The following is an 11,888-nucleotide window of genomic DNA, read 5'->3' as shown; positions in this document are numbered from 1 at the left end:
GTGTGTGTGTGGGGAGGGGGTTGTCAAGAGAGAGAATGGGAAAAGGAAATTTGTTCACCACAGACCCAAATCTTCACAGCTGTTGCTACTGGCATATGCTGCACTCTCTCTTCGTGTGGCTCATCATGTTTGGCACATTGTATGGGCCACTTCTTATATCATAAGAAGGTAATACAATGTATAATCAAGTGATGACTGATTAGCATTAATGTAAATGCTAAGTGCCCTAATACCTGTTGATACTACAACAATACAAAGGCTCTTAACCCCACAGTTTTGCACATTAGATTATATCATGTATATCATATAAGAACATATCATGTAAGACTTGATTTTTCCATTTTTTTGCACAAAACTCTCCAGAAAGTGCCATTTAATGGTATATATTTCAACAGGGCCCCCATCCCCCCATACATAACAAATACTAATTAAACCCTGAAGGATAATGATGCTGAAAAAGCCAAAGAAATTTCTTTGTACGCAACAAAATATGGGTTGGCCCCCCCAAAATCTCACTCCAAGGTTTTTGGAAAAGATGGCAGCTCTCTGAAGGGCGTTTTGAGCTAACGTTAGCAATCAACAATATAGCTAAAACGTTTTTGAAATGACTGCTAGCTTAGCTACAAGCTAGCAATCAAACTCAACGAAAGTTGTTACTTGAATAGTGTTTTGAGCTAACGTTAGCAATCGATAATATGTAGCTAAAACGTTTTTGAAATGATTCCCATCTTTTGTTATTGTTTGTAATAAGAAAAGTTTATTATTTTATGGATTTCACAAATTTAAGTATGACACGTTTTGCCGTGAACCATTTAAATCTGAGCATGCAAATCTGTGTGTGTGTGTGTGTGTGTGTGTGTGTGTGTGTGTGTGTGTGTGTGTGTGTGTGTGTGCGAGAGAGAGAAACAGTGTGTTAGGAGTACAATGTGGTAGACGTACAGCCTGAGGGTAGTTTATTCCACAGACTTCACACAGGAGATGTAGCAATTTGAAGTGTGAGGAGGGATTCATCTCACCTTTCATTGGATTCATTCACATTAGACTGAGCTTGCCAGCAAGTGAATTGAATCTAATTACAGTAAGTTGTTATATTTTAGGTTTATTTGTATGTTGTCTAAGTGTTGATGGGAGAGAGGGCGCATGCATATGCAGTGTACGGGTGGTCACAGCAGGAATCACCAAGCCAGCGGGAGCCTAATGCTCTACCCACCGAGGAAGACAAAGCCGCACAAGATAGTGTGTGAGAGGAAGATTAACAGAGAGAGGCAGAGGGAAGGAAAGAGATTTCCTGTCACAGGAAGAGCAAACAAAGCAGGCGAGGCAGGCGTGGCTGGCACATTGGGAGTGCCTTTAGCTGGTCGCTTACTTAGCAAACATTACACACTTGACCTAAGAAAAGCAAGAGACTTTACACCACAAAGCTCCCTGTGTTGCACTGTACTTTTTGTTGATTTTTCTTTCTTTTTTATTAGACTTTATTGTACTGAATGGGAAATATTAGGCCACTTCATATATGCAATGGTGGAAAGTAACTGTTAGATTGTTTCTGACCTTTTTGACATGAGAAAGCTAATTATGCTCCAGCTTTCTTTTAGCTTTGTCAAAATGCAATTAATTTGTGACGGGGGGGGGGTTCAGTTACACAAAATGCCACCAGAAAAGAATTGACACTACAGAACTGACAGCTTAACTGGGATACAACACAGCACCCAATAATACAGAATACAGAAAAGAGCATGATTAGTTTTAAAAGCTGCTGCCAGAGTTGGCACTTAAAAGGTCATGACGACACAAACAGGAGACAACTGCAGTCAAGCGAGTTTAATAACTTTCTTCAGCTGTACAGTCTAAACTCAAAAATATCAATGTTAGGTCTGATCATACCATGTATTTTGATACAACAGCCACCTGCTCATCAGATACAGACACAGCATCGGGGGTAACTTGGAGTTCAGTGTCTCGCCCAAGGGCAATTCGACATGGGACTGCAGGGCCAGGGATTGAACCACCAAACTTCCGATTGGCAGGCACCCGCTCTACCACTGAGCCATATTTCAGTTTTTAACCATGTGTTTTGTTCATGTACAGTACTTTCCCCTAAAAAACATACTAGCGGGTGTGTAGTACAAAAGACAAACGCCGTGTCCATATACAGAGGCTCAGTAGCCTGTAGCCCCGCCCACAACATTTGAGGTTGGGGAAGTTCGGTCTGGACTTGATCTGTTGTGGAGCAACTATGCTCAAACCAGAGCTGTTTGGACCAATCAAACTGTCAGGGCGGGCTTTGAACAATGATGGACAGCTGCACGGGAAATATTAGGCCACTACATATACAGTATGCAATGGTGGAAAGTAACTGTGTACATTTACTTAACTACTATATGCATTAGTACTTTACATGGGGATTTTCATTTTATGATGAATCCACCTGCAAGGTTGTCAGCTGTGTGTCTGCCTGGCATGCTAGGTCAGCCCTGAAGGAATCCTAACCAGGAGAAACTATCTGCAATGACAGTGTTGCTCCATCTTTTCTTTGTTTTGATTGAGAGAACCCAAATGGCAGTAAATAAAACACATTGTACGTTTAAGTATCTATATTTCGACAGTTATCCACGTGGTTTAGCCATATATCAACAACACCCAGAAATGCTGCCGGCTTCTCTGTGCATGACTGACGAGTCCACATTTCAAATTGTTTTTGGAAATCATGGACACCATGTCCTCCGGGCCAAAAAGGAAAAGGATGGAGATTGTTATCAGCACGAAGGTCAAAAGCCAGCATCTGTGATGGTATGAAGGTGTGTTAGTAAGGCCTGGGCAACATGCACATCTGTGAAGGCACCATTATTGCTAAAAGGTTCATTCAGGTTTTTGAGCAACATGCTGCCATCCAAGCAGTGTCTTTTTCAGGGACGTCCCTGCTAATTTCAGCAAGACGATGCTAAGCTACAGTATATTCTGCAGGTGTCACAACAGCGTGGCTTCGTAGGAAAAGAGCGCAGGTATTAGACTGTCGCCCAAACCCAACAATTAGTGTCCTCATGTTGGTGCTTGTTCTTTTTTAATGCTCTTTTGGTATTACTTCTAGTAAATTTACTTTTGTGAAGGACTTTGTTCTATTTGAAATGAATGCAGTATCAAGAGACGCAAAAGTCTGGAAACTGCATTTGCATGTTCATGTGGTGGAATTACTCCACCTTTGTATCTTTTAAATCAAATTGCAGTCAGCATATGTAAATTCTATTTCATACATGTCAGAGACAAAGTCAATTGGACTTTTTAGACATTTTTTCCCGGTAAGTTTCCCACCCGTAAGGTACAAACTTTACATAAGTCATGGAAAACTAAAAATGGGGTTTGGTGTATTACAGGACGGGACTGAGCATCCGACCCTGAATACAACCAACAAATGTTTTACCTGAAACCTAATTTGTATTTTTACACATCTAACCTTTCAAAGACATTTATCATCCATGTAATACTAAACACACTCAACTTTACTGACAAGAAATTTTTCATAAGCGTGTACTTGGATTCTGGACTCATCTGAAAAGCATGTATAGCTGTAATGTGAGTCTGCATCTCCTGCCTGAATGTAAACTAAAGCTGAAGCAACTGACAGCACTGATCCTCCTCATCCTCGCTAGGACACTGACCCAAAGACAGAGGGACGGACAAATAGACAGCGTGGCTCTTTGTGTCCACTGACAATGGGGATCTGTCCCACCCCAGGATGGGCTGATCTCTGGATGAAGCCGGGCAGTTTCTGCTCAGACGTGATGGTGCAGAAGAAGCAGCTCTGAGACGTAGAGGGGACGAGGAAGAGAACCATACAGAGAGAAGGACAGAGATGGACTATTTATGTTGGCAATCCTCATTATTATATGATATCATATTTAATAGGTATTTGTTAATGTTAGAGTATAGCGCTGCAAAGTAGTCAACTATTAATCACTTGTATTGTCTTCCCTTCAAAATTAAAAATTAACACTTTTGTTGATGCTTTTTATTGATTTTTTAAACTTTTTCTTACGTTTTTGTCCCTTTTTTGTCCCTTTTTTATGTTTTCAACACTATGTAACACTAACTTATTAACTTTAGTTTTACAGTTATTTTTGAAATTTATGGTCAGTTAATCTCATTTATAGGAAATTATACCTTATGTGAAATTAGGAATTATTTAGACAAAAATTAAAGGAATGGATGTTGATGGATAATCACTGACTGGAATATATCAACTTTTACTCAATACTATTTCAAAAACACTTTAATTTGTTTTTCAAATGCTGTAAAATTGAATGAGACACCCCAAAATGAATGAAAGTAGAGGTTTGTAGTTGCCAAAGAGGAATCAATCGTGTTATTTTGGGTAATTAAAAAGAACACTAATATAGGAAAACAGGTCAATTTGACCTGAGGACAACATGAGTGTTAACTACTTTAATTATTGATTAATCGTCTTGAGTGCTTTACTCAATTAAAAAAAAGTAAATATTCTTTGAATCCAGCTTCTTAAACAAGACCTTTGAGGACAGCATCTTGGGTTTTGGGAAACACTGATGGACTTTTAAACATTTTTCGAACATTTTATAGACCAGGCAACAAATCCATTAATCAAGAAAATAATCACTCTGAAAATAATTGTTACCGTCAACCCTGTTAGATTACATCACAATGTGCAAATTATTGGCCTGACAGAAAATTTAAGTGACATGCTCACAAGTGTCCTCAATGGGTCCCTCATAGATTGCATCAAACTTGCAAAAATAATGCACAGTACATCCAATCATACAAAGATCTTGGAGATGATGAAGAGAATACTAATAATTCTGCTAATTTTACAAGTAGTCAGGCTAAGAAGAGGAAGGGCAATGGGGTCTTTGAAATAAATGATTTACTGGCCTGGGAACAAGACTGTACTCAGCCAATTATATGGCAAAATGCCATATATATGAAAATTACATTTTCATATTTCCTGCGAACAAGACATGTATCTTGGCTTGCAAATAGCACATTTAGTACTAACAGGGGATCATTAAAGAAATTGACATGAATCTTCTGGGGATTGTGAATATCCACGTCCAGATACATGGAGCCAGGTAGGAAAAATTGACTTGCTCCAAAGATGAAATATTAACTCTGCACAGTGTTTTAGGGGTGATAGGGGATCAATACAGCATTGCAATACTGTATTGGTACATGGATGCCAAGATTCAATCTTTTATTATATGAACTGCACGTGACTAACTTTTTTACAACATTTATGACACGTTTTCATGACAGTGTTGGTCAGTTTGTCAATCCCATCTTTGCAGCAATAGAAATTAATTGAGATGAACACATCTTATTACATCTACATATTCTTAACCCTCATGTTGTCCTTGGGTCAAATTTCTTTCAAAGTTAAAAAAAGAAAATTTTGTCACAAAAAATGGGCCGTCGAAATCAACTGAAAATGTCAACATTATAAATATCAAAAAGCTTTGGAAAAAACACCCAAAACATCAAAAAAAGTGTCAAAAATGTTGGAAAAAGTGATAATAATGTTGAAAAAAAATGACCAAAACTGGGGGGTTTTCATGGTTGACGGGAAGACAACACAAGGGTTAATAGATAAAAAAAGATGTTTGGGGACATAATTTGACGTTGTAAATTAAGGTAATAAATTACAACATATCGCAGAATATCGCACTTTTCTAAAAATCATAATAATATCGTATTGTGTTACTTAGTGATTCCCAGCCCTACAGGGATTTTATTGTAGTATTATTTCTAATAAACAGTTTGCTTCACCCACTTTCTTCCCATCCCATGGAAACTAGCAATGTGGTCTTTAGTAGTACGGGAGCTCTTCAAGCAAATTCTGCACAAATTTGATCCATTTGCAATAAAAAAAACCTTAACCAGATAGCACACTGAAATGATAAACCATGGATGGAGATGGAGATGTTCCAACGTGCATCACCAGAGCCAGTTTTTTTTTTATCTTGGGGACATGTGGATAACTTCTGCTCTATGTTCTCATCCCATAATAAGTCAGCTAACCAATGGGACAATCTCCCAAAACCTTTGGTGTCCTGCTGTAACATCAACAGTTTCAGTCCACCAGTGCAAACATTTTCAACTCTGGGACGCAGTTAAAAGTTTGAGACAGACAGATATTGTCCCCTGGAAGCGGGGATGTTCACTGGGATGGTGGGTAGCTGGGACAATTAGCCAGCTGCTCGGGACTCTTACAGTAGAGCTATTCTCTCACAACCCACCCATGGGCCATTACTCATTACTGACGCCTCCGATTCCGCCTCTGTGACTCTCTGTCTCTCTGCCCCCCCCAAACACACACACACACTGGTAATGTCACACAGAGGAAACATGGCAGAAAGAGAGAAACACAGAGGGGAAGACGAGCGTGAGGAGAATGCGTGTCTGCATACGAGAGTAGGAGGGCACGCATGAGATATTAGCAACATACTCAACTTAATGCGTAGTCTGTTCAAAGGAAAGAAAAATGCCTTTCAACACTACTACTTAGTCATGATCATTTTAGAAAATGGTTCTGACAGGTGCCAACTCTGATAGATCTCTGGCTTCCTCATCCATCCTGAGCGCTCATTACGCAAAGGGCTCTGGAGGCTGAGGTTATGTAAGATTTTTTTTCAGATTCACTTAATCACCTCCTGGACATTATTGTCTTCTTTCCTTCTCCAAATTGAGTTTAAAGGACCCATGGCATGAACATTTCATTTTATGGAGGTTTTTTAACATTAATATGAGTTCCCCCAGCCTGTCTATGGTCCCCCAGTGGCTAGAAATGGTGACAGGTGTAAACCGAGCACTGGGTATCCTGCTCTGCCTTTGAAAAAATGAAAGCTCAGATGGGCGGATATGGAATCTTGCTCCTTATAAGGTCATAAGGGGCAAGGTTATCTCCACTTTCTCTGCTTTGCACGCCCATGAGAAAGAGAAGAAACATCATGGCTTTCTTATGAGCAAAGTGGCCGCACCCCCAGTCTCCACCTTGCCCCCCCCCCCCCCCCTCAAAGCTACAATAAAAGAAGTAATTCTGCACTAAGGCTGAATTTTGGGAAAGAACTTCAGTACAGTATTAGGGGACACTAAGGTCTATAAAGAGCTTCAGATACAGTATTAGGGGACCACTAAGGTCTATATAAAAGAGACTTCAGATCAGTATTAGGACCACTACGGTCTACATAAAAGAGACTTCAGATCAGTATTAGGGGACCACTAAGGTATATTAAAAAAGACTTCAGATACAGTATTAGGGACCACTAAGGTCTATATAAAAGAACTTCAGATACAGTATTAGGGGACCACTAAGGTCTATATAAAGAGACTTCAGATACGTATTAGGGACCACTAAGGTCTATATTAAAGAGACTTCAGATACAGTATTAGGGGACCACTAAGGTCTATTAAAAAAGACTTCAGATACAGTATTAGGGACCACTAAGGTTATATAAAAGAACTTCAGATACAGTATTGGGAGACACTAAGGTCTATATAAAAGAGACTTCAGATACGTATTAGGGGACCACTAAGGTCTATATAAAGAGACTTCAGATACAGTATTAGGGGACCACTAAGTTCTATATAAAGAGACTTCAGATACAGTATTAGGGACCACTAAGGTCTATAAAAGAGACTTCAGATACAGCTTAGGGACCACTAGGTCTATAAAGAGACTTCAACACAGTATTAGGGGACCACTAGGTCTACTAAAGAGACTTCAAAAACAGTATTAGGGACCACTAAGGTCTATATAAAGAGACTTCAGATACAGTATTAGGGACCACTACGGTCTCATAAAAGAGACTTCAGACACAGTATAGGGACCACTAAGGTCTACATAAAAGACTTCAGATACAGTATTAGGGGACCACTAAGGTCTATATAAGAGACTTCAGATACAGTATTAGGGGATCACTAAGGTCTATATAAAAGAGACTTCAGATACAGTATTAGGGGACCACTAGCATCCAAAGAGCACCATGTCATGGGTCAACACACAAAAAAGCGCACAAACGTTCCTCTTATCTCTAAAGTCTCAGTTGTGCGTGTTGCAGTAAAGCTGGTTCAGCAGGACTTACATCACCATTATCATATCTCACTTATTATTTATTATTTATTCATCATTCTCTATTCCAGAGCTGTTCATACTGTTCATATTGTAATATAATAACATAATATTATTTATTCCAGCATCCTTTGCACCATGCTTCACATTTTAAATAATAACTATCACAATTCACTCCTGCATGCTTTGCACTCCTCATTGCACTCTTGCCTCTATATTGTTTCTGTTTAGAGTGTGTATATATTAGTGTGTATTTATTGGTTGGTTGTTTTGTATGTGTATGTGCATTGTGAGTTATGATGTTCCAGATTCCTTGTATGTGTCCTCATACCTGACAAATAAAGCTGATTCTGATTCTGACATAGGCTACAGTAAGCAAAGGAAATAACTCATCCACAATAGAAATAGGCTAAAAACACTATAACCAGCACTCTCCAGAGATAATTATAGAGATAGTGCAGAGTAGCCTATTGATTATTTTTGTCTTCATTTTAATATTTTTAGGAAGCATTAGCCTATTTTCTTAAAATGTGTGTAGCCAAGCCTGAATTTGGTATATCTCACAATACATTTGTGGTTTTATAATGCATCCATCTAGTATCTGCCGAAGCTTTTCTCCTTTACATGAGCAGTTGGGAAGTGAAACTTCCTGCCTTACCTGGAGAGGGTTTTCCAGGATGTCGGCGCTGTGAGGCTGAGAGGTCACCTGAGGAGCCGCATGTAAAGAACTTGAATTCGCCATGTTTTCCTTATCGTTTGATAAGGAAAAGAAAAATATATTTCTTGCTCACAACTCCCTCTTTATGCTCTTCACATGTTTTTCCGCTTCCATCCCATCGCATTCGCATGCATCCCACGTCCCTGTCGCGTCAGAGGAAAAGTTCCTCATTGTTGCGAGGCGGATCAGGAGTTTGTGCTTACTTCAAGTGCGGTCGGAAAAATGCAAGTTCTCAATTGAACTGTTAATACATCTGGGGTACTGTTTTTAGTTTTTAAAAGCTATGCCTTTTGGTTTAATAGACGATACTAAAATATCAAAAAGCCTGCCTAATGAAAAACATCTCATCAATATCTGTTTCTAGACCCACTTTGTCCGTATTCATTCTCGATCAACTGCTCCGATGTACAACATTACGAAGTGTAAACCAGTTTGATGTAGTCGGTGATAAACATGTTGCCTCCTGCTGGGCGCATTCAGGATGACAGCGACATCTGGCTCCAGTCTCCCAGATGGCTGGACCACACATCTGATTTAAAAGAGCCTTTATGATGTCTATTATTGGTCATAAACCATGACAACCCAAGGTTGAAATCAGTAATCAGAGGTGCTGTGGCCTACTCCTAGTCCCATAACCTAATCTGTCCCCCGACTCAGATCAGTTCAATCAAAGGTAAATAAAAGAGGAGCTACATTTAAGAACCTAATTGGAACTAAACTACCACTGATAGAAGAGAATAGGAAAATTAGATATGGACTATTAAATATTAGATCTCTGTCTGTCTTCTAAAGCAAACTGGTAAACGATGTGATATCAGATAATCAAAGTGATCTATTTTGTCTGTGGCATGAATAATATGTTAGTCTAAATGAATCCAATCCTCCCAGTCATATTAACGCTCAAATTCCTCGAGGCCTTGTTCTCAATCTTCATCCATCATGGAAAATATTACATCCAATCATATTGGTCCGTATTGTGAATTTCTATCTGAATTCTCAGAGTTTTTATCATGTGTAGTTCTCAAATCCGACAAAGTACAGTACTAGATTCATTTGGTTTTAGTCAGAGTGTGCGTAAGGCCACTGTAATTACACTGGTCCAATTGAACACGGCCACGCATCATACAGATGTCCTTTGAACAATTATTTCCATATTTACTTTGTAAGATACTGTGAAAACCACAAATAAAATAAACACATAAAATACAGTGAGTTAAATATACTTCTTTCAGTCCTTTTACAGTCTCTTAAACACGTTTCCTTAACTAGATGGGCCCCACAATGTACAGAAAGTGCATTAAATCTTAGTTTGAGCACGTACATTTTTCCTCTGCAGCCATGTTGGTATACCTTTTTTACCCAAAATGCAACAGGTATGGTCTTCCCTAAACTCTGGTCACTTGACCTTTGACTTCAACATAAAAAATGGCATTCGTAATAAAGAACAAAATGTAAACAAAAACTATTTTAAATGTAAAATATTTTAGTACAATTTTAGATCAAACATCCCTTTTTAAACTCGTATTTATTACAAGATTAAGGTTTTTAGTTACCTTATGAATTCACAAACTAATGGAATCATCAAACATTTCAGTAGAATTCTTTATTATTAGAACATTCTTTAATAACTTTTGAATTCTAACTACCAGACTATACAAAATTAGCTTAAAGCTTCTAGACTAGATGCCTATCTGACAGTGCTATAGCTAAATTTAAGGAAGATTTTCGAACAGCATTTAATTTAATTCCGTTCCTTTATGCATAACAGAGGTCTCTTATGTTAACTTCATCCCAAATTGATAATTTTGTAGACGGTGCTACAGCCTCGCTTTGGATGACTTTAGACTATGTTGCTCCTCTCAAAAAGAAGATGATGAAGCAAAGGAAACTAGCACCTTAGTATGACCCCAAAACTTGCAAATGAAAACAAACCTTGCGAAAACTTGAAGGTAAATGGCGTTCCACCAGACTGGAAGAATTTCGTTTAGATTAGCAAGACAGTGTGAATACAGGTAGTAAAGGCCCTTCAAAATGCCAGATCAGACTATTACTCATCACTAATAGAAAATAACAAGCCAAGGTTTCTTTTCAGCACTGTAGCCAGGGTGACAGATATTCACAGCTCTATTTAACTATATATTCCTACAGCTCTGAGTAGTGACGACTTTATGAGCTTCTTTAATGGTAAAATTATTACAATTAGAAATAAAATTCATCACCTCTTGCCCTCAACTTCTAATGGTTCACCTTTAAACGCAGGACTGCTAGAAAGAACAATCTGACATATAGTTAGACTGCTTTTCTCCTATAGACCTTCAACAATTAATGTTAAAGGTCTCTTCAGCTGAGCCATCTACCTGTCTCTAAGACCCCATTCCAGGCTGCTTAAACAAGCGTTACCCTTTGTTAACTCTTCATTACTAGATACAATGAATATGTCTTTATCAACAGGTTACATTCCGCAGTTATTTAAAGTAGCCGTGATAAAACCTCTTCTGAAAAAAAACACCCTTGATCCTGATGTCTCAGCCATCTATAGACCTATATCTAATCTCCCCTTTCTCTCCAAGATCCTTGAGAAGGCAGTCGGTAATCATAATTTTCTACATAGCAATAGTTTATTTGAGGAATTTCAGTCAGGCTAGTCATAGCACAGAGATGGCCCTGGTGAAAATCAATAACAACCTTCTAACTGCTGCTGACAAGTGACTTCTCCGTACTTGTCTTGTTAGATCTTACTTCTGCATTCAACACTACTGACCATAGCATCCTGTCAAAGAGACTGGGACATTTAGTTGGCATTAAAAGAATCACACTAAGCTGGTTTAAGTCCTGTTTATCTGATCAATTTGTTGATGAGAACAATGAATCCTTCATGCACGCTAAAGTTAGCCATGGTGTTCCACAAGGATCAGTGTTTGGACCAATTCTTTTCACCTTATATGTGCTTCCTCTGGGCAATATCATTAAGAAACACTTAATTATCTTTCATTGTTATGCGGATGACACCCAATTATACCTACTAATCAAGACAGACAAAACCAGACAGTTAGCTAAACTTCAAGCATGCATTAA

General features: G+C 38.6%; 1 protein-coding gene across 1 annotated transcript in view; it reads right to left on the bottom strand.

Annotated features, from left to right (window-relative positions):
* The window catches only part of nipal2 (NIPA like domain containing 2), a 39,478-nt gene extending 30,457 nt beyond the window's left edge, over positions 1-9,021 (bottom strand). The window contains exon 1 of the mRNA XM_032518028.1: positions 8,754-9,021. Within this exon, the coding sequence (XP_032373919.1) occupies positions 8,754-8,837 (84 nt within the window). The 5' untranslated portion in view covers positions 8,838-9,021. The remainder of the gene's footprint in view (positions 1-8,753) is intronic.
* Between the last annotated feature and the right edge of the window lie 2,867 nt (positions 9,022-11,888).

The sequence above is a fragment of the Etheostoma spectabile genome, chromosome 6 (genome assembly GCF_008692095.1).
Source record: "Etheostoma spectabile isolate EspeVRDwgs_2016 chromosome 6, UIUC_Espe_1.0, whole genome shotgun sequence".
Taxonomy (NCBI): domain Eukaryota; kingdom Metazoa; phylum Chordata; class Actinopteri; order Perciformes; family Percidae; genus Etheostoma; species Etheostoma spectabile.
The sequence above is the reverse complement of the archived record's forward strand: the minus strand, read 5'-3'. Positions and strand labels throughout refer to the sequence as shown.